We start from the raw sequence: 22,159 nt of genomic DNA on the forward strand, positions 1-22,159 counted from the left end.
GTCATTATTTGTGGGGTCTTTTTATGAATCAGCTTACCTACATAATAATAGTAATTCACTGTATGTGAGGAAATTTTGGGAATTCAGAGTAAAGCAATAAGGTTCTCCATGAAAGGAAGCTAGTTTCTCTTGAGTGAATTACTCCTTTTAGCCTTGAATTTAAAAAAAAAACTGTGTATTGCTTCCTCAGTCTTTTCCTCAGTCAAGTTCCTTCTCAAAATACAATTGTGAGCCAAACTATATACTTTCCATTACTTTGTAATTTTACAGCAAGGCAAAAAGTTGCCCCACGTTGTTGAAGTATTGAATTACAAAGTTGATTATCTTCTTTACTCACACACTGATAAAGTTATGACCTGGTTCTTAAATTAAATTTTGTGGCTTCATTCAGTAAATAGTTTCCAAGTTTCAGATTGCATTGGTTCCCTGTAGCATTAAAATGGGAGTGTATGTTGGCATGGACCTAAAGGTGCTTTAGTTCCCCTTGCTGATGCCAACGGGAATGGGTTTCACTTCTTTGCTGTTTTGTAAAATGGCCTTACAAACCAGCATGAAAGCTGTACTTTGCATGGCCATCCAAAGAAATATCACTCATGGCAATTAATGCATGAGTCACGTCGAATTTAATGGTACATTACTTGAGGCTACGTTTCAGCATTAGAGTAATTAAGCCATCATAAGCTGTTCATTAATTGCAGTGCCAAGGTCCCGTCCAAGTTCAATATTTTACGATTTTCTTTCTCCATTGTATTTCTGGTTTTTGTCTCCAGTATTGCCAAAACATAAATAACGTGGAAGTTAAATATCCTGTGTTAATTTAATGATAAATCTTTGTTATGATCTTTACTCTGTCAATTTAAGCCAATGCCTTCATTGAGAATGTATTTGTGTTGAAGTACTGATGAGATTATAGAGTAAAACTATAAACTGTACTGACACACCAAATGACAATTGAATCAAACTGAGATGTAATGTAACAATTTCTAGTATTTTGTCACTGTGTAACATAAATAGATCGAGATGAATTTAAACTGCACAATAAATGATGGTGACCAAGTATGAAAGAAATGGGAATGCATTTAAATCATTTATCTAATCTCCAGTATTTTTAAACATTTTGAATGAAGCTTTAATCCAGCCAACAAAATGTTGATTTTATTTGAGTCAATATACAAAATAGTACAAACTTGACAGGAGAAAAATGGAGGTCCTTTTTCCTCCATTATTTTTTCTAAGTCAACCAACAGTTTATTGAATGATTTGAAACCAAATGTTTTTTTCTTTCTATTCCAGTTTGCAGGGAACAATAACTATATGAACATGGCTGATCCGAGTCATACTTTTTCAACGACCAATGAGGTAAGTACATGATCATTCTCTGCTACATGATCTCTTCTAATATCCAATGTTTCACTGGACTAAAATCAAAAGTGCAGCAGTTGGGACTATTTTACAGTCAGAAAACAGGCATTAAATGCTCCAACTTGACATGCTGTGTTTGTGTGGATGTGCTTATTCTACACTGGAATTACAGATGAGTGTTAGGTACATTTCCGATCCAAGGTTCACTTCTGATTTCATGGTCCTTTTCCCACTGATTGGCACTGTCCTTAACTGCAACATGTATGAGCAATATGGTAGCTTTTTCATGCAAAATCAGTCAAACCTGTCATTTTTTTAAAGGTTTACTAGAAACAATGAACAAAATGTAGTATTTTAAAATGTTCACCTGAATGTGAAACTAGGAGGAGCAGGAGTGATCTTCACGCCATCCACACTATCAGATCAGAGCCATTATTTAGGTATGGAGGCTTAGAATACTGGTAGAATGCCTTCACTGAAGATTTGTAGTGTAGATACAGTGCGTTTCAAAGTTTATTTAGTTAAGAGTCTCATGAGAACTGTAGAATTAATTGAATTGGAAAATTAATTTGAGCTGAATTTCAAATAGTTATCACTTTTCAAGAAAAACAGTTATTATAGTTGAGAGGTATGGTTAGTAAGTTTGCAGATAACACCATAATTGGAGGTGTACTGGACTGTGAAGAAGATTACCTCGGAGTACAATGGGATCTTGATCAGATAGACCAATGGGTTGAGGAGTGGCAGATGAAGTTTAATTTAAATAAATGTGAGGTGCTGCATCTTGGAAAGGCAAATCAGGCCAGGACGTATACATTTAATGGTAAGGTAGTAGGGAGTGTTGCTGAACAAAGAGATCTTGGAGTGCAGGTTCATAGTTCCTCGAAATTGCAGGTAGACAGGATGGTGAAAAAGGCATTTGGTATGCTTGCCTTTATTGGTTGGTTTGTTGAGTATCTGAGTTGGGTGGTCATGTTACAGCTGTACAAGACATTGGTTAGGTCACTTTGGAACACTGTGCAATTCTAGTCTCCCTGCTATAGGAAGGATACTGTGAAACTTGAAAGGGTCCAGAAAAGATTTACAAGGATGTTGCCAGGGTTGGAGGTTTTGAGCTAAACAGAGGGGCTAAATGGGCTGGGGCTATTTTTTTTCTTTTGGAGGCTCAGAAGCTGAGGGGTGACCTTTACGGTCATGAGAGGCATGGATAGGGAGAATCGCCACAGTCTTTTCCCTGTAGTCGAGGGGGGGGGGGGGGGGGGGGAGGTCCAAAATGAGAGGGATTTAAAAGGGACCTAAGGGGCAACATTTTCACGCAGAAGGTGATGCGTATGTGGAATGAAATTCCAGAGGAAGTACTGGTACAATGTCAACATTTAAAAGGCATCTGGATGAATATTTGAGTAGGAAGTATTTGGAGGGATATAGCCAAATGCTGGCAACTAGGGTGGATTTATTTAGCATATCTGGTTGGCGTGGATGAGTTGGACTGCAGGGTCTGTTTCCATGCTATGCAACCCTGTGACTGTATGACTTTGTACTCCAACATTCATGCTGACTGACTTTTGTTCTCCTTTAGGCCTTGCATTCTTCAGCCTGAGGTTCTGATTGTGTCCTTATTGTGCTGTGTACCTCGATGATGTGTGGCTGTCTCTAGCTCTTTGTATGGTCATTGCTGGATTCGGGTATAATCCAATAAACCAAAATGGCTTGAGGTATATTACCAGAATGTAGCTGCGCCATTTTGCTGTATATGTTTCATGTTTGTATACGGTCACACAGCATTATAATTGATATTGTTCTGGGATTTTACCTTCAGCAAATTTAGTGTAAAGCATTCAATGAAAATGCCGTAATCTGTGTTGTAAGAACCATTAATTAAAAACAAAATCCTGGTTGCCATCATGTGACAATTGTACCAAGTAGTTTCAAGTACACGTTTAGCGAGTTATTGTAATGCCAATTGATTTGAATTAATTACTAAACTATCTATTAGTAGGTAGGCAGAATTTATATCTCATTGTTTTGAATAGAAATTATGCTGTTAAGTTCCAAAATAAAGATCTAGAAATCTATAAATATATAGAAAATATCAATGAACAGATAGAATTTAGCAGATAGAGAATAGTGTGGAAAGTGGGGAGATGGGAAGGACAGAGAAACAGAATATGATTTAAATAGAGAATAGAGAATGCTACAGTGGAGAAGGAGCTATATGTCCCTGTACGTGAGGTACAAGTTAGCTTGCAGATGCGGCAAGTAATTAGAAACAGAAATGATGTGTTTGCTTTTAGTGGAAAGGAGGCAGACCGTAGGAGGGGGGGGGGGGGGTAATTTTGCTTGAACTGTATGGGGACTTGATGCAACCCCACCTTCAATAATGCACACAGCACTGGCCTCCTTAGTGAGGATGCCCACACCTTAGAAGCGCTTCAGAGGAGATCCATGGGATGGAGGGGTTAGCTTCTGAGAGAAAGTTGGACAGGTTTGACTAGTATTCATTTGAGTATAGAAGAACAAGAGGTAGTGAAACACATACTTTTCTAAGGGGCCTTGACAGTAGATACTGGCCACCCTTTTTTTTTTCAGTCATTCAGGGATTGTAGACATCACTGGCTAGACCAGCATTTATTGCCTGTAGAAGGTTGCAGTGAGCTGCCTTCTGGAACTGTTACAGGTACACTAATAGTGTATGGGGATGGGTTTTGACGATTGCGATGCAGTGATACTGAAGAGATATTCCAGGTCAGGATGGTACATGGATTGGAGAGGATTTTGCATTGTTCCTATGTAACTGCTGCCCATGTCCTTCTAGATGAAAGTCTTTGTGGGTTTGAAGTTGCAATGTAAGAAATCTTGGTGAATTTCTGCAGTGCATTTTGTAAATGGTACATGCTGCTGCTACTGTGTATCAGTGTGGGGTGAGAGGATGCTTGTGGATATGGTGCAGGCTGCTTTGACATAGATGGTCTCGAAATTCTTGAAGATATTTGGAATTGCATCCATCCAAGCAAGTGGGGAGCATTGCATGATATCCCTGTCTTGTACCTTGTGGAAAGATATTTGGGCAGACAGGATTCATGAAGAGTCTAGAGCCAAGGGGGAATAATTTTAAAAATAAAATATTTGATCATTTCAGATACCGATGAGGAGAAATTTATTCCCTCGGAGGGGTGTTAGTTTCTTAAATGTGACTTTCCTAGAGGGTAGCAGATCTTGGGTCATAGAATATTCAAGGGCCAAAACTTATTTTTGATTGACAAAGGAGTTGAGCATTGGGTGGGAGTCTCGGCACAGGCAAGAAGTAGGGATGAAGGCACAAAGAGACCAGTCATGAACTTTGAAGTACTAGAGCAGGGACAGTGGTCCATATGGTGGCCTCCTGTTTCTTATACTCTTTTGAGTTTAATGATGCAAGTAAGTTATTAATATTGTACATGATTTTGATATAATTGAAGCAATCTTTGCAAAGTTTTCACTGCTTTATTTTGCACCTTTATTCAAGAGCCGTTTCATGCTATTCCTTTCCACAAAAAATTGCCTCCATTAACTTTTTTTGTTTTTTTTTATTGCTCCCCCCCACAGAAAATCATGAATTCAATCCTTGATTTAATTGGGTGTCTCGCAATTGCCATTCTTTAAAGTTTTTTTTAACCTATCCTCACTCAAGATGCCAACTTCCACAAGTGTATCTCTGCCCCTCCCTAAGCTCAAGAATGGTTGAAAACCTCATCATTGCCTTTGTGACCTCCAGACTTGCCTCACCCAGTACAGATATATCCTGCTGCAGAAGCTGGAATAGTCAAGTGCAGGGGTGGGCATGTGTGGAGATGCCATTGTTGTAGGTTTGAGAGCGGCATTCCATCCTTAGCTCATTTACCAAGCTGCAAGTGGCTGGGAGCCAATTCAAGGTTTTTATGGCCCAATAAAGGCTATTATCAGGGGCTGAGTAGAATTTTTCAGTGGCCTGTGGACCTCTTGAGATGTCGCTGTTAGTGTTGGTGCCTGGATATGGCCACCTGGTGGCAGAAAGGGTGAGGGGCTGGGGAGCGGCTGGAGGGAGTAGAGGGGAGATGTTGTTTTCGGGCCTGGTGACTGGGCTATTGAGCACACTTTTTTTTACATTTTAGAATTTCAAGCAGATGGTGAATGCTCAGAATGAATTCCCAATTGGATTTCATGGTGACTGTCTCAGCTTGACGGCCTCTAGCTGTACCTCACGAGAGGAAATGTTCTGCCTGTAACTGATCTTAGCATTTTGTCATTTTAAAGACCTTTTGTTATGTCACCCCTCATCCCTCCCTTTAAGAAAAAGGAGACATAACCTCTTAATCTCCTCCTTGTACAAGAGGTCCCTGATTTACAAATGTCCGATTTATGAACACATGTACTTACGAAATGTACATGATTTTAATTTTTAAAGAGCCAAAATTTGCTGTACATACAAATGGCTGCTTTGCCTTGTCGTGCATTGAGCACTGATGCACAGACTCGAGTGGTATCCATTCTCAACCTAGGGACTGCTGTGTGTATCCCTCAAGCTTAAATGTAGTGGTCAGAGTTGAACACAGAAGGACAGATGGATTCTAGCCACGGTTTTACAGAATTGAAGTATCACCTTTATAAGACAAAGACCTTAATTAACTTTTTTTAACTAATATTGCAACAACCAATAATCTGGGTTTTAGTGATTTGTGCATCTGGAAACATTAATACCATTTCAAAAGGTGTTAAATTAGGTCGATCCCAAAAGTGGGATCAGGGATTGCAATGGACAATTAAGCCACACCTAACTCTTGTGATGTAGGAAACATGCAAACTTCGTACTGCCTTCTCATTTAAAAGGCTGATGGTATTGACCAAGTGAATATCTTGTAGCATTGCTTTGCAGATAATTTCCAGTAATTCTTGTTGTAGGCCAGATGCTCTTTCCAAACCATTTTTAGGACATGCTGCAGCCCTTTAAAATGCACAGGCTAACTTTACGTGTGTCAGCTAGTTTTAATGGGTGTGGGTCTTGCACAACCTTGCTGAAGTGGGCAACCACTCAAACACACACATTGTTTTAGCCAGAGTAAAACAGCTTTTTAAATGAGAAGACAGCACAAAGTTTGCGTGTTTCTTACATCACAAGAGTTAGGAGTGGTTTAATTGTCCATTGCAATCCCTGATCCCATTTTTTTTTGGGACCTACCTAATTTAGCACCTTTTGAAATGGTATTAATGTTTCCAGATGCACAAATCACCAAAATCTAGATAATTAGTTGTTACAATATGAGTTTAAAAAGTTAATTAACGTTTTTGTCTTATAAAGGTAATATGTCAATTCTGTAAAACCTTGGCTGGAATCCATCTGCCCTTCTGCGTTCAATCCTAACCATTACATTTAAACATGAAGAGTACTTTCTTGACTTTAGCAGGTTCAGTGGTGAAACTGAGTCAGTTGAAATGATTTAATGTGGTAGATACAGGGCAGTTATTTCTTGAGAAGGTAGAATCTAGAATGAGGGGTCACAACTTTCCAATTAGAGCCAGGCCATTCAGCTGTGAAAACAGGAAGTTTTATTTTAATACTAATCATGGGATGTGTGGAATCTTCTCCCCCAAAGCTGAGAAAGCTACATTTTCTGAAAGTGAAATTGGCAGGTTTTTTTTTAAAGTAGGTTATGGGGTCATAGGACATGGATCTAACGGAGTTAAGGTTATGATCAAATTCAATGGTAAAATAAGATTGTGGCATTGTACAATTTAAGCAGTGTCTTGACGTTCTACATAAATGTATTTTGCACAATTTTTATCCTAGAGTTAACCCTAACCCTAATCTTCACAGTATTTTGCATGTGTTTTCAATAATATCAAAATGTGCCAATGGGATATGCTTAATGTAACGTGATGGTAAAACATGTTTCAAGAAATAAGGGATGACCAAATGCTTATGACAGATCAGTTAGCCTAACATCAGTTAGTCAGTTTTGGAATGAAGTAGACAAAGTCAGAAGTCACATGATACCAGGTTATAGTCCAACAGGTTTGTTTACAATCGGAGGCTTTTGGAGCACTACTCATTTGTCAGGTGACCTGATGATGGAACAGCGCTCTGAAAACTTGTGATTTCGAATAAACTTGGACTATAATCTGGTGTTATGTGACTTCTGATTTTTTTTTTCTCAGTGACTGATGTTAGTTAATATTTAAATCTACTCTTAAGAAGTCTTAAGAATGCACTTAATTATACTTGAATAGAACGAGGGTTTTTTTGAAGGGAAAATGTGTTAGAGTTCTTTTTGCAGTGTCGCACAAAGCTGACTGGGTAAGATAAGACTCGTGGAGTTAGGAGCAAAATATTAGAATGGACAATAAGTTCTTAAGAGCAGAATTGGGTCATTTGGCCTATTGAGTCTGCCCCACCATTTGATTGTGCGGACATGTTTTCCAAACCCATTCTCACATTTTCTCACCATAACCATTGATCCCCTTATTAATCAAGAACCTATCTACCTTCATCTTACATACACTCAATGACTTGGCCTCCACAATGGGTTCCACAGATTCACCACTCTCTGGCTGAAGAAATTCCTCCTCAACTTGGTTCTAAAAGTTCGATGTCTTCACTAAGTCTGTGCCCTTGGCTCCTAACGTCCCTGACTTGTGGAAATGTTTTCCCATGGGCAGTCTACCTGGACCCCTTTTGTATTCAGTTTCAATCAGATTCTCCCCCGTTCACCCTTCTGAACTCTGTCAAGTATTGACCCAGCGTCCTCAACTGCTCCTAATATGACCAAGTCCTTCATCCTCTGATCATTCTTGTAAACCTCTCTAGATGCATTCCAAGTCCATCGTATCCTTCCTTAGATATAGAGTCTGGCACTGTTAACAATATTCCAAATGTAGTTTGATCAGAGCCTTAAACAACCTTAGCAGTTGACCTCTGCTCCTGTATTCTAACCCTCTCAAAATGCTCGGTGGTTAGCACTGCTGCCTCACAGCGCAAGGGACCTGGGTTTAATTCCAACGTTTGTGGAGGTTTTACATTCTCTTGTGTCTGCAGGAGTTTCCTCCAGGTGCTCTGGTTTCCTTACACAGTCCAAAGATGTGCGGGCTAAGTGGATTGGCCATGCTAAATTGCCTGTAGTGTCCAGGCATGTGTAGGTTAGGTGGATTAGCCATTGGAAATGCGGGTTACAGGGACAGGGTCGGAGGGTGAATCTAGGTAATATGCTCTTTGGAAAGTCAGTGTGGACTTGTTGAGCTGAATGGCCTGTTTCCTCGCTAGGGATTATATTGTATAAAATGAATGCTAACATTGTATTTGCCTTCTAACTGTCAATTGAACCTGAATGATGTTTTTAAGATGATCCTGAATTAGGACTTCTAAGTCCCTTTGTGCTTCAGATTTCCAAAGCTTTTCCCTATTTAGAAAACAGTTTAAGCCTCTATTCATCCTACCAGAGTACATAACCTCACACTTTCCCACATTTATTTCATGTACGACTTCTTTGCCTACTCTTTGTCCAACTCTTTCAGCAGCCTCCCCACTTCTTTAACATGACCTGTCCCTCCAGGTATCTGTGTGTCATCTGCAATCTTGACAACAATACCCTCACTTCCTTTGTACAGTTTGTAAGTGTATGACATTTATAGTTGCGGTCCCAATGCTAATCCCAGCAGAACCCCACTAGTTGCCCAGTGCCATCCTGAAAAAAACACCATTATTTGTACTTTCTGCCTTCTGCCAGGCAGCCAATTCTCTGTCCATGCCAGTACCTTGCCCCTAACACCATGGGCTCTTTTCTTCATCAGCCTGCTGTGTAGCACCTTGTCAAAGGCCTTCTGGAAATCCAAATCCATAACATCCACTGGCTCTCCTTTGTCTAATTTTGCTTGTTCCTACCTCAAAGAATTCCAACAGATTTATCAGATGTGACCGCCACCCCTCACCTTACTGCATCTGTAGTTGCCCTCTTCTGGCTTTTAAAGGCATCCCAATCTTCTGGCTTCTGGACAGAGGATTGATTATGATGCAATAGTCGGACAGTGGATAGTATTTAGGCCTTGGCTATCTCAGATATATATGAATGATGAAGAGAAAGAGTTGTGTATCTCAAGAATTATATATCTACGGTTGTTGATAATACAAAACTATTTGAAATGGTAACCTGGTGAGGAGGACACAGTCTCTGTCACAATCTGCAAAGAGGTAAAAACAGGTTAAGTGACTGGATTAAAAAGGTGACAGACGGAATGTAATGCTGAGTTTATTCACTTTGGTCATCATCATTAAGCAGATTTTTTTCATATGCTTGGAACATATGACTCTTGATGTGTGAGTGTGCTTGTACAAGAAATGCATAGAGTCAATGTGCAGTGCAGCCACCGATTTAAGAAGGCATATGGCATGTTAGTTTTTTATTGCCAGATTGAAGGACAAAAATAAAGATGTGTGGCTAAACTTTGGTGAGACAACATCTGGTATGCAGCATGGCACTGTTCTCCACAATTACAAAAGGATATAGATAGGTGGAGGTAGTACATTGAGGGTTCACTAAATTGGTCACTGGATCAGGGGGTTGTTCAATGATAGGAGGCTGAGTACATTGGGCTTCTAATCTCTGGAGTTTAGAAGAAGAAGTTTCCTTATTGAGGCATATGATGTTGAAGGAGTTTGATAAGGTCAACATTTAGAGATTGTCTCCATTGGTCATTTAATTTAAAATATGGAACAGTCTTAGCATAAATGGCCAGATATTTGGGACTGTGATGAGAAGTTACTTCATTGAAAAGGTTACGAATCTATGGAATTCTCTACACTAGAAGGTTGTGAATACTGTGAAAGTATACATTCAATATTGAAAGAGATGGATTTTTGGTGTCTCAACGGGTGCCTGAAGTGAGCAAGAAGGTATTGAAGCCCAAGTCCAGTCATGATCACAGTGATTGGTGGAGAGGGTGCTTCAGGCCAGCTGGTGTACTCCTGCTTCTACTTCCTTTGAACAAGTTGCCTAGTGCCCATGTCCTATATTCATTCTTTTTCCCCATTTGTACTAAGCTAGTGATTACCTATTGCAATGAGTAGATGTGAACAATTCCTGCAAGGTCTTCCAAAAGCATGTGTTTTTGATTCCAAAGTTGTTCCGCCTTATTTTCTTGCACCCTCAAGATGATCATTCAGGAGAGCTATTCCAGTTTATTGGCTTTTCAGGTTTTTGAGGTGTTTATTCTTTTAAGCAAAACCCAACAGCCTAGCAACGATGGCTTTGTTTACCCTTCTTGTTCTGATTAAAACATCAGAGACCACTGCATATCTGATAAAATTTCTGAATAGAATGTAATGGTTGTCCCACTGAATTTCCAAACTCATCAAATCAGAGAGTGATTGCAATTTGATCATCTGGAGCATTCTTCAGACATGTTGAATTATCCTCACCTAATGCCAGTCCAAACTGTCCCTGTAGATTTTCAATTACCTTAACATTGTAGGGTCTATGCTTCCTCTGTAGAACAGGAAGTGTTTTGTGGCCTATTATCTTTGTCTTTGATACAGTTTGAACCTGGTAAGCACTTTCTCAAAATGGTACCATACCATTCTGAATCCTCTTTCCTTAATAAGCCAGGAAACCATGTAGCTGCTGGCACATATGATAAATATTCTGTTGCTGACGTTCCCAGTATTGGAGTTGGGGCAAGCCAAACCAGCTTCTCTCGTCTAAGTAACTTGTAAAGAGTCTGCAGAATTCCTTATCTCTCCTACCAAATGTATCTAAGGAGTTTGTTTGTGTAACTAGAAAATTGTAAGAGCTTGAAGTCATTTCATGTATTGTGAAATTAGTCGTAATTCATAAAATAAACCTGTCAAAGGACTTAGGTTTTTGTACATTTTGCTGGTTATTAATTTGTATTCGACAACTATAACCAAGATGGAATATGATAAGAGATAATGGGAACTGCAGATGCTGGAGAATTCCAAGATAATAAAATGAGAGGCTGGATGAACACAGCAGGCCAAGCAGCATCTCAGGAGCCTGGAATATGATAAACTGATTTTATAATTAAGGATCAGAAGAAGCCTGATATACATGAAATAAAATAATTAGATTTTAGATACTTAGAAAAAAGACATGCTCGCCAAGCCAGTGGGTTTGGTCGCAAACATTTTGTCACCCAGCCAGATCCAACTGGAACTCTATCAACAAACACATTGAATTTGACCCTGTGTACAAACCACTGAGAAACGGAGCTGGAAGTAATACCAACCACCCCAACAAACCAAGGCAGAGAAAAACAAGCAGGGCAGAACATCAATGCTTCGTCAGAGGTACACTGATGATATTGTCTAGCTGGGTGGTGAAACAACATTTGCCGAACATACTGCTGCGGTGAGCATACCTACAACCTCATTCCCAACCCGAGTTACAAATCTTCTCAAACTTTGAACAAAAAGGAAACAGATAAAATAGCAACAGTTCTTTGTTTTTATTCATTCATGCGACGTGAATGTCACTGGCTAGGCCAGCACTTATTGCCTACATTAATTGCCCTTGAATTGAATGGCTTGCCAGGATTTTTCAGAGGGAGGGTAAGAGTCAACTATATTGTGGCTCAGGAAGTTTTTACTGAATTGTTTACCTTTTACAGACTTGTGCTGAGTTAACAAATTTCACCTGAAACAGCAGTCAGGCGTTTCACGTTCACTACCTCAGGTTAGGCAAGTAGAAAACACTTTTTAAGGATTCTTCTCCTATTCGTTATCCAACAATCCTGCCTGAAGGGTCATGTGTGTCGGGATTAAGTAAAGAATCAAATAAACCAGGACTGTGTTACTGCTAGTGATAGCCGTCAGAGTAAAGGTCACAGTCAGAATGCCAGTGAGATCTTGGGTGAAAAGCTGGAACCAGGTGCCAGCCAAGAGTCAATAGCATCAGGAAAGAACAAAAGAAAATAGTCAAAAAACTATCAAAATAGTAATATTTTTTCTTTACAGTGTATTGAAGAAGAATAAAAGCTCTAGTGGAGAGAAAATTATCACATGTTTTTACTAAAATGGAAAGTCCAGTGAAGATCTAAATGGTTCATGCTTTGGTCTCTAACCAATCCAGTAAGAATAAAAAAAAATGATTAATTACTAGGATTGCCAGGAACTACCAGAATGGGTTTAGTTGAATAGGAACAAAAGGCTCTTTTTTTTTGCTTTGGTCCCAGTAGTCTTCATTATGATGTCCAGAGCTTGTCTGTAACAATCAACACGATTCTTTGCTTGGCATTTGTTTTGTGTAGTTGAATTACTGACCCCGTTTCAGAGCTGTTTTTCAGCAGTGACTTGGAGATTGTTGGATTCCAGCTGTAATGGTCCATTGTGAGATATTTCTGAAGGGGGATTTTAAGATGGTTGAACATGCGAGGGTTCGGGGCTGTTAAAAGGGCAGAAAACTCAGAACTGCTCAGGAAGCCGATTCCAACCTGTTGGTGTCTGGGAAAGGGGCAATGAGCAGCAGTGAACCAGCTCCCAGAAGGCAGTTTGACAATTTGAGTATGTTAATAAGGCCAGCCAGCTACCTTGATGGAGCTTACTCCGCAGTTATAGCCGTGGGTGGCCAGGTTTTCCCAGCTTCAGGAAACCCAACAACTTGAGGCAGGCAAGGATGCTCTGGAGAAAAGACAAGTATTTTTACAGCACTGCTTGTGGGTCAGCAGGAGTGCTTCCCCTTGCCTCTCCTCGGGACCCATAATCCCATGCACCTGAATCCTCCCGAATGCAGGGGCTCTCCAGAATCCAAGTCGGATTTCTTTGGATCAGAGGTCAGATGCGCCCATGACCAAATGAAGTGCTGCGAGCTTTCTGTCCCAGCTATTTACTCTAGGATGGGACCCCACAACCCTAGGCTTGAACACATTCCTGTACAGGTTTAAAGTTTTTAGAACCCTCAAAGTCAAAATCATGGTGTTGGAGTGATTATATTAAACTGGAAGCCAAAGATCAGGCTGACTTCTGGCTGTCAAACTTATGAAGCAGAAATATTGCACATTGGACAGTTAAAAGCTAATAGCATTTGCGGAAACCCAGCCTTTTAGATTGACCGTCTGAAAGTTCCTCCTCCCATCCAGATAATTGGCTCCAGTAAATATTCAAATCTTGGTGTTCAATTTAACCCTTCTCAAATGGGAATGTTTTTTTAACTTGTCAGAGTTCAAGTAAGCACGTATTAGCTTTCAGAAAATTAATTAATAGAAATGACCATTGCTTTCTGGATTACCTTGAAAATGTCAATTTTCCAACTTAATGATGTCCGTGACAATCCAGTATTGAATTAATCATTGAAGTTGCAATTAGTACTTGGTTAAAGCCAACAGAAAATGTTCCTTTTAAATTTGATTTATTGATGCTTTTGCCATACTACATGTAATTGTTTAAAAATCAAAAAAAACACTGAATACATTAACAGCAATATTTATATGAAACAGATCATTTAAAATGTATTTTTTTAAAAAGCAAACTTTAACTAGTTTATAATTTAAAATTCAAGAAAGAATTGTTGCATTCCCAGTCAGTTAATCATTTATGACTTACCATTAAATCTTCTGAAAAAATATTGCACCACTTCCTGGTTGGAAACATATTCAATGCACTGTACATGTCCTGTATAAGGTCACAGTGAGCAAACCTTAACTCATTCTAATGACGTTTTGCAGCCATTGCATGCTGTGCCTGAGCATTACTCAACTAATGAGTCCTGTGGCATAAATTTTGTTGTCTTTAAACAAACAGAGAGTTCGTTGCTCTTGAACTATGGAAAGAAAAATGAATTCCAATTGAAAGGGTGGCTATGTGCCATTTGGCTTCTAAATTTGCGAAAGGATACAGGTCAGTTGTGAGCCATTTGTGACAATTGTTCTTGCAATTTTTTAAGCACCTAAACTAATTTGAGATTGGTTTAGATTGTGAATTTTCATCTTCAAGCAGTGGTTGCACAAGATTGGTAGAAATAGCCCTTAAATAATCTTATCTAGTCTGCTGATCGGACTTGTATTCCTGTGCACATTTCAACATCCTGACTGTCGACGATGAAAAAGCTTTCAATTGTGTTTATCGCCAAAAGTTAATAGACATGTTAGTGAAATGTGACTGACAGTAAAGATGTGAGATTTATCCGCAGCCTGCATTCAAACCAAACAGCAGATTTCGAACTAGAAGAGGGACAATCAGATATGATTCAAGTGAAGACACGTGTACAACAAGGCTGTGCTGTCACCAAAATTATTCAATCTGTCCACAGAACAAATATATATACTTACAGGGACAAATTTGGAGGCAACAGCGTAACCTAATTTAAATACAATGATGACACAGTACTCCTTACAGAAACAGAAGAGTCTCTGTGGCACGTCATAGATCAAGTGAAATCCAGAAGGTTCGAAATGAATCGAGTATGAATACCGTAGTGACTGAAACCACGCTAGTCAAAAGTAACACATTCGAAGAAACTAAATGAAGGTGAAAGTGAGTGGTGTCACATTGGGGCAAGTAGATAAGTCTGTCTATTTAGAACAGATGAACATGAAAGATTGTAGATTTGATGCAGAAGTGAAGGACAGAAATAGCCAGAAATAATTATGAATGATGTGTTAACAACAGCAAATAAAAGCTTAAGAACAGGAGAAATCTCATAAGATGCTGCATTCTATCCACTTCCCTGCATGCCTCAAAAACTGAACAATATATAAAGGGAAGTAAATAAAAGCTTTTGGAATGTGGACGTTAAGGTATATGCTGAAAATTCCATGCATAAACCATAAATCAAATGGAGAGGTGTTTAAAATGGCAAAATATAGCAAACTTTAATAAGTGATATCAGAAAAGAAAATGTCAATATTTGAGCTATTTGATCACAAGTGAAAAGTTGCAGAGACCTCTTCTAAGGGACAAAGTGCAGGGCAACAGAAAGGGAGGCCAACTCAGGTGTAGTTGAATGATGGGAGTCACAGTGCATTTGCAGATGAGCCACAGTGGATGTGTGAGGATAGCACAAAACAGATGAATGTGGCATTTCCTAACATCGGATCCCCTGACAGGTATAGCCACAAGCAGCAACAACACTAGACATTCTCAACATTGGAGATTTGTGTTCTACCCATGAATACCCACCTCACCCTCTCCCTTCAATCACAGTCCTTTTATGGTGTGGACACTATTCTCTGTCCCAGTGCCCTGTGTTCATGTACAGCTGGAGTCTGAAGACAGGCCTGGCATTCTTATTTCTTGTCAGGAATCTCTTCTGTTGGACTTCCAGGGTTAGATTCCAGTTATGGAGCTGGGATTTGGGAGGTGTCCAGGTTGTGAAGCCACCTCCAACAGGCTGCAGACAAAGCTGCCGATTTTGCTGGACTGAGGGCTCTGCAGTGGCAGCTAATTAGTAACTGTGGTTGGGTGATGGGGAGTTGTGGAAGTGAATGAGCAACAGCAGAGATGCAGGTCAATTTGACAGCTATTACTCAAACTGAAACCCTTTATAGACCAAGGGAATGTTCATCTTATTAAAATTTCATTGCTGTGAAATAGATTTTCTTCAAAGTACCACTTTTCCTTCAATCAAATTAATGTTTTTCTATGTTACTGATTCTGTTCCTGATGGGCTGTGAATGTTCAGCTTTTCACAGGTTCTGAAAACCACTGACCCATAGACATTTTGGGATCACAGAAGATGAGCTTTTCAGGAGCTGCTTAATTACCCAAATGACCCCCGCTTACAATGCGGGTGACTCCCCACTTGCCTGCCTTCATTCCCCTTGCCTCTACCTCCCTTGCAAAAAAGTGGCAGATTGAGAACTGAGGTAGCGTGCTGTGACGTGTTGATCCTCAGGCCCTTGTTGTTTGTGGATTGCCTCCATTTCGACACATAAAAATCCCGTCTCCAGTTTTCATTTGAAGGCATGTTGTAGGCGTTAAGTGGTTTTGTCCCCCTTCTCGCCATGGACTGTAATGTTTGCCTGGCAAATGTTAGCAAGGACTGGTTGCTCCTCTCAACTTTCTTTTGAGGTGTCATCAGGTATTTTTATCTAAAGCTGGATGCACATTTCTCATGAATATCCATTTTGGGCTAAGTTAATGAGTCTGATTCGTCCTTCATGCTTCACACTTACAGGCTAACCATTTAGCGGATCAAAAACTTTGAGAATGCTGCTTGTAATTGTGAAGCTGACTGAATAATTGTTGAGATGAATGAAGGGTTATAAGGTCAATGCAAAAACACCTTGTTCAGGTCAGCCAGACCTTATCTTTCTAATACCTGTGGCATTGTCCAGGATGCTAAACCCAGTGCTTTGTGTAATGGTGGATTTAAGGGCTATTGGTGTGTGGTTGAAAAGTATTATGAGACATCCTCTCAGTTGTTTTATTTAATATGAGACCCTCTAACAGTCTTGCCTTACCTTCACCACATACTCCCCACCCATGCTCCCTATGATGTCCCTCCACACACTGCTTTTGGACCATTAACCCTTCTTGCCGCCCTATGTCCCAGTAGACCTTGACGTGGGTAAGGTCTTTTGGACTGGCCTTTCAAAATGTCCTCTTATGCAAAGAACAGCTCAAGAGACCTAGGAAGGGCCACGATCTACGAAAAAAATCTCGATGCCTATCCCACTGTGGAGCCAAGAGGTTGGGTGTGGTAAGGCATCATCTCACAACCTGTAGCAGTCCACATGCTTATCCCACACTGACAAAAACTGGGAGCACCAGGAATGGTGCCAGGAATTAGGATTCGGCCTCCACAACTCATTGAAAATCCTGTTTCATAATCATTTTGGGTCAGTACTTACAAAAGAGGAAGAGGTCAACTTTTCAAAAATTCTAAGGAATCTGGCTTTGAATCAAGGACACTGACTCATTAAAGATATCATCAGCAAATATTGTATTAATAATGAAGAAAAACATGGCACTGAAGAGGAACAAATCCCATTGGTCAAATTGTTTACATCCTAAGATCGTAAAGGAAGCAGGCTTGAGCAGTGTAACTGTTTGAGCTATAAGCTTCCAAAGTGCTCTCCGTTCAAAAAGCATATCTTTTGCTCCGCGAAACTATACATTTTACTTCAATATTAAGAAAAAGGGAAGGAGTAAAAGAGGAACTTGTAGATGAGTTTAACCAATGTGTTGAGAATAAAAAGAATAATATGACTGAATGCTTCAAAGTGTTTTAGCCGATCAAAAGGGATGTGAGGCTTGCAGACAAGGCCATTATTTTGGTGTCTATGCTCATCTGCCCTTGAAACCACTCTGTAATGGTTAGGAGTCTACCTTAGTAGATTCCTGAGCCATTTCAGAGGCTGTGTAAGAGTTAACCACACTGCTGTGGGTATGAAGTCACATGTAGGACAGCAATAGGAAATAGGAACATAGAAATTGGCAGCTAGTGTATATCATTTAATTATTTCAGCCTTCCTCACCATTGAGTGAGACCTTGTCTGTTCTGGTTGTGATCTCAGTTTCACTTTCCTGTCTGCTCCCTATACATTTTGATTGCCTTGTCTATCAAAAACCTATCTAACTCAGTCTTAAATGACTTTTTAATGACCCTTCCTCCACTACTTTCAGGTGATGAGAATTCTACACACACTGATGACCCTGTGAAGAAATAAACACTCCTAATCTTTTTTATTTTTAAACAGAGTCCTCTAGTTCTAGTTTGCGCACATCCTCCTGGTATCTACTCTATTAGATCTGCTCAAGATCTTAGCTATTTCAATGAGGTCACCTGATTTCTTCTAGGCTACAGTGGGTAAAGGCCCAAACTGTTCATCCTATCTTCGTACAACAATCCTTCACACCAGGAATGCATTAAATGACCTTCTCTGAACTGCTTCTGATGCACTTGTATCTTTTCTCAAGTGAGAAGAGCAAAACTGGGCACAGTATTTCAGATTTGGCTCTCACTGCAATAATAAAAGTTCCTTACTTTTAAATTCCACTCTCCATGCCGTAAACGCCAAAATTCCGTTTGCCTTTTAATCAATTGCTGTAGCTGAATATTAACTTTGAGTTTCATATACCAGCAGAGCTGTCCCTAGACAGATTTAGGACCAATGTCAAATCACACTGGCATTAGAGGGACAGGTTGACTTGGGGAAGGGTGGAAGGGCTGTAGGTATCCACTCCAAGAGTTTGAGTGATCCTCCTGCCTTGCAGATAATTAATACATGTTTCACAGGATATGGGTGCCATTGGCTAGGCCAGCATTTATTGCCTATTCCTAATTGTCCAGAGGACAGTTCAGAGTCAACCACTTTGCTGTGGGTCTGGTCGCCCATATAGGCCAGACCACGTAAGGATGGCATTTTCTTTCCTTAAAGAATGTTAGTGAACTAGATGGGTTTTTCTGACAATTGATAAGTTTCTGATTGCCCAAATTCCACCATCTTCCATGGCTGTATTCTTACTTTGGTTGTCTGAACATTACCTGTGTCTCTGGATTAATTGTTCGCTGATAATAATACTTGGTTATCACCTTCCCTCATCTGCTTTCGTAACTGGACCTTCAAACTGTTAGGTTAAGGGCAGGTTCATTGACTTTCAGCCTGTCCCTGGCACAAGATTTGTTGTGTTCCTTGTGAGTGCATGTGTTAATGAGATGAGAGCTGTGTAATGATGTGGGAACGGTCTGAAGTGATGCTCAGTCCCACACTGACTGCCAGACTTAGACTGGATAGGAGAAAGCTCTTGCCACAGAGCTGTAGAAATTTTCAACTGTCGTCTTCAAACAGCAATTGATGCTGCACCAATTATTGAGTTCAAGTCAGAGATTGTTGACCTGAAATATGAAGGCTAGTGAACAAAGGAAGGCTTGTAGAATTATATTGAAGATCAGCTATGTTTGCTTTGAATGGCAGGACACCCTCAAGAGGCGAAATGGCCCTGCCATTGCTATGTTTTGAAGGTGGGCATAAAGCAAAAAGTTGCGACAGATCAGAACAAACTGTATTTTAAATCTAACTTATTGCTTTTGATTCAATGCAATGTGAAAAACATCTTCACTCATTGGCTTGATGATGACTTTACTTTTGATTGTTTTGGTCAATGTTCACTTATATGTGACGCAGGCAGTTTCATTTGTGCAAGTGCTTCATCAACTACTGGCTACTACAGACAGTGCCTTAAAAGCATTGCTACATTCACTGCCAGCATTGATTTTTTTTTTTGTTTGAATTTGAATCTGATCCTCCATCTGCCTCTGCATAATAATGATTCTTCCAGTTCTGGCACAACTGTCATTCCTTGTTTAAAACTGTGCAGAAACCATTTAGCTCAGTTGTTAAAGGTGTAGACAGGTTTGAATTTCATAGTTTTTAAACAGTCAACATTATTAACAATGCCTCCATGGACAAGGTAACAGACAGGATGGTGGATGCATACTTAAAGATGTATAGGCATTAAGGTGTTCACAGCCACCTTTGACAGACTCTAAAACAATCGTGAAAGTCGGGCAGTCAATGACAATCTGAGGCTTTGTTATATATATATTATTACCTACTTAATGATCTTTTAAAATATACTAGCTGTATATTTTCTCTATCCCTCATAAGCCTTGGGCTTATTGAATGATAGAGCAGGGTATGGACGATCTCTCAGCAAGCCTATATTAGTAACATAAACTGCTGTATACCCATCACATGAAGCGGCTTGACTTAGTGTTAGCATGACAGCCCTCCCAGGCACAGAACGTGACTTCAAACTGCACATATCCACTCCACAAAGTTCCCGTTATATGGAGCTACATCATCATATGATGTTGAGTAACCAGATGAGCTTCATGTCGGCTATTTATGACATTATGTAAAGTCCATGATATGATTACTGCCTTGTTGTCACTTTCTATTGTAGCTACTGTTCCCAGACAATCAATTCATTAAGGTAGCTCTGCCTACACACTGTCACCATATCAGATTCCGAATAGCATTGGCATTCTGAGCATGTTTCTTCATCGCGTTTTTAAATTTGTCCCTATTTAATTTTAAAGGAATGTCAACCCATAATTGTGTAATACTTAAATCCAGAGTGACAGTCAAATGGCTTATCTGTGCAATCTCCTATTCAGGCACTCAGTTGGTTTTAATATCTATAAAATGCAGTAAATAGTTTCAGTGAAAGGTTAGTATTGGTTATAAGTCCATTCCAGGTTTCTGATCCTAAATCAAATATTATCACTCACTTTAATCAAGAACACACTTGCAATATGTTAATGCTTGGCAAAATAATAATTGTTATTCCTGTACCAACGAGACACATCTGCAGTATTTCTATACAGTCATCAGAAATGAATGTCTTGGGTACATGCTCATGTGTCTACATTATTAATTTAGAGCAATTAAACTTTAATCACAAGCAAATGTTTTCAAATGCAGATTTAAACAAGCCGAGCAGTTATTTTTATCTGAAGTGACACTAATAGAAGCTACATTGGGTTGATATTTGTAGTGTGTTCTCGTAGACACTATCAGTCTGGCACCATATCAGTTTTGATTTTGAAAGTATAATGACAGCCGACAGCTTCTGTAACCATGTAGAGCTTTTTGTTCATTTGCTGACTTTTTTTTGACGTTTTTAAACAATTATTAATTTTCAAGTTATTATTAACAATTGAGTGGATTATATTGTAGGAGTTAAGATTTTTTGTTAATTGTGAACTGTGCATTGCTATTTTAAGAGGTGCACACAAAGCAGCTAGCTGGAATTGTAATTGGATTTTGAACATGGATTATGTACAAGGACACTGTGCACGTGCAAATGTTCCTAATTTACTGCCTAGAATACCTTCAGATTCCAGATTTGAATGGATGTATTTATACTGAACTAAGCAAATTGATCTAATTGCCTCTGAATTCATGCCCCCGCTTTATTATAAAGTCTACCTATTTGACTTCCATAACAACACCCCAGGTTTATTACTGACTTGAGTAATCTGTTTTGTCACCATCACCACCTCGCTTTCCTTTTCCCAGTTAACTTGACATTGTCACAATACTGGTTGAATACCCTTTTTCCATCTCTTCCCATTATTCAGCTATTCTTTTCCCAATCGCACTATCTTTTAGTATCCCTTGCCACCCCAGTTTTCCATCTGGTCCTAGATCTTTACCTTCTCAGCCTCCATGGCTCTCCCATCACAATCACTCACTTCGTCACACATCTCTGTCTTTTATAGCATCATGTGTCCTTCTCAGGATCCACATCTTATTAATAGACAGTTGTCATTTTTCACCTTGATGTTGCCCATGTTTCCTTTATCCCTGTCAACATCAATTTCAATGCTCTCCTACCTGACCTCCCATTACCCAGCTTAACCATCTCACAAACCATCAGTTCAGCCAAAACTCTGCCCATATTTTATCCTCCATCAAATCCCACTCACTCATAACTCTTTCCTTGCTGACTTCTATGGAGTTTTTTTTAGACTACTTGTTAGTTTTGTTGAGTTTCATGGAAGGTCCCTCACCATGAGGCTAAGTGAGGTCTCTTACCATATCTTACCAAACACACCTCATTATGTACCTAACCCTATGCTCCTCTCATTCAATTCTAGCACCATTTTACCGTTCACCATAACCAGAATGACACATTCACCACCAGCATATTCCAAATGGACTGGCATCCATGGCACCAGTGCCATCTTTAAAAGCTAGTTGTACACCCCAGGCAAGCTCTGTTTGTCTGGAGCCGCTCTGTTCATTTCCTGACATTTGTCCTGCATGCAGCAAAAATGAGAATATCTGGCACCCTGCTTCATAGGCACTGCCCTGGATGATCCTGGTG

At 39.7% G+C, this 22,159-nt stretch overlaps 1 protein-coding gene across 6 annotated transcripts in view; it reads left to right on the forward strand.

Annotated features, from left to right (window-relative positions):
* Positions 1–22,159, forward strand: part of tox3 (TOX high mobility group box family member 3) — a 118,026-nt gene that overhangs the window by 63,522 nt on the left and 32,345 nt on the right. For all 6 annotated transcript variants that reach the window (XR_009446788.1, XM_048547074.1, XM_048547077.2 and 3 more), the window contains one exon: positions 1,294–1,359. Coding sequence is in view for 5 of the 6 variants with exons in the window: in XM_048547074.1 (XP_048403031.1) it covers positions 1,294–1,359 (66 nt within the window). In the remaining variant the exon portion in view is untranslated. The remainder of the gene's footprint in view (positions 1–1,293; positions 1,360–22,159) is intronic.

The sequence above is a fragment of the Stegostoma tigrinum genome, chromosome 16, assembly GCF_030684315.1.
Source record: "Stegostoma tigrinum isolate sSteTig4 chromosome 16, sSteTig4.hap1, whole genome shotgun sequence".
Taxonomy (NCBI): Eukaryota; Metazoa; Chordata; class Chondrichthyes; order Orectolobiformes; family Stegostomatidae; genus Stegostoma; species Stegostoma tigrinum.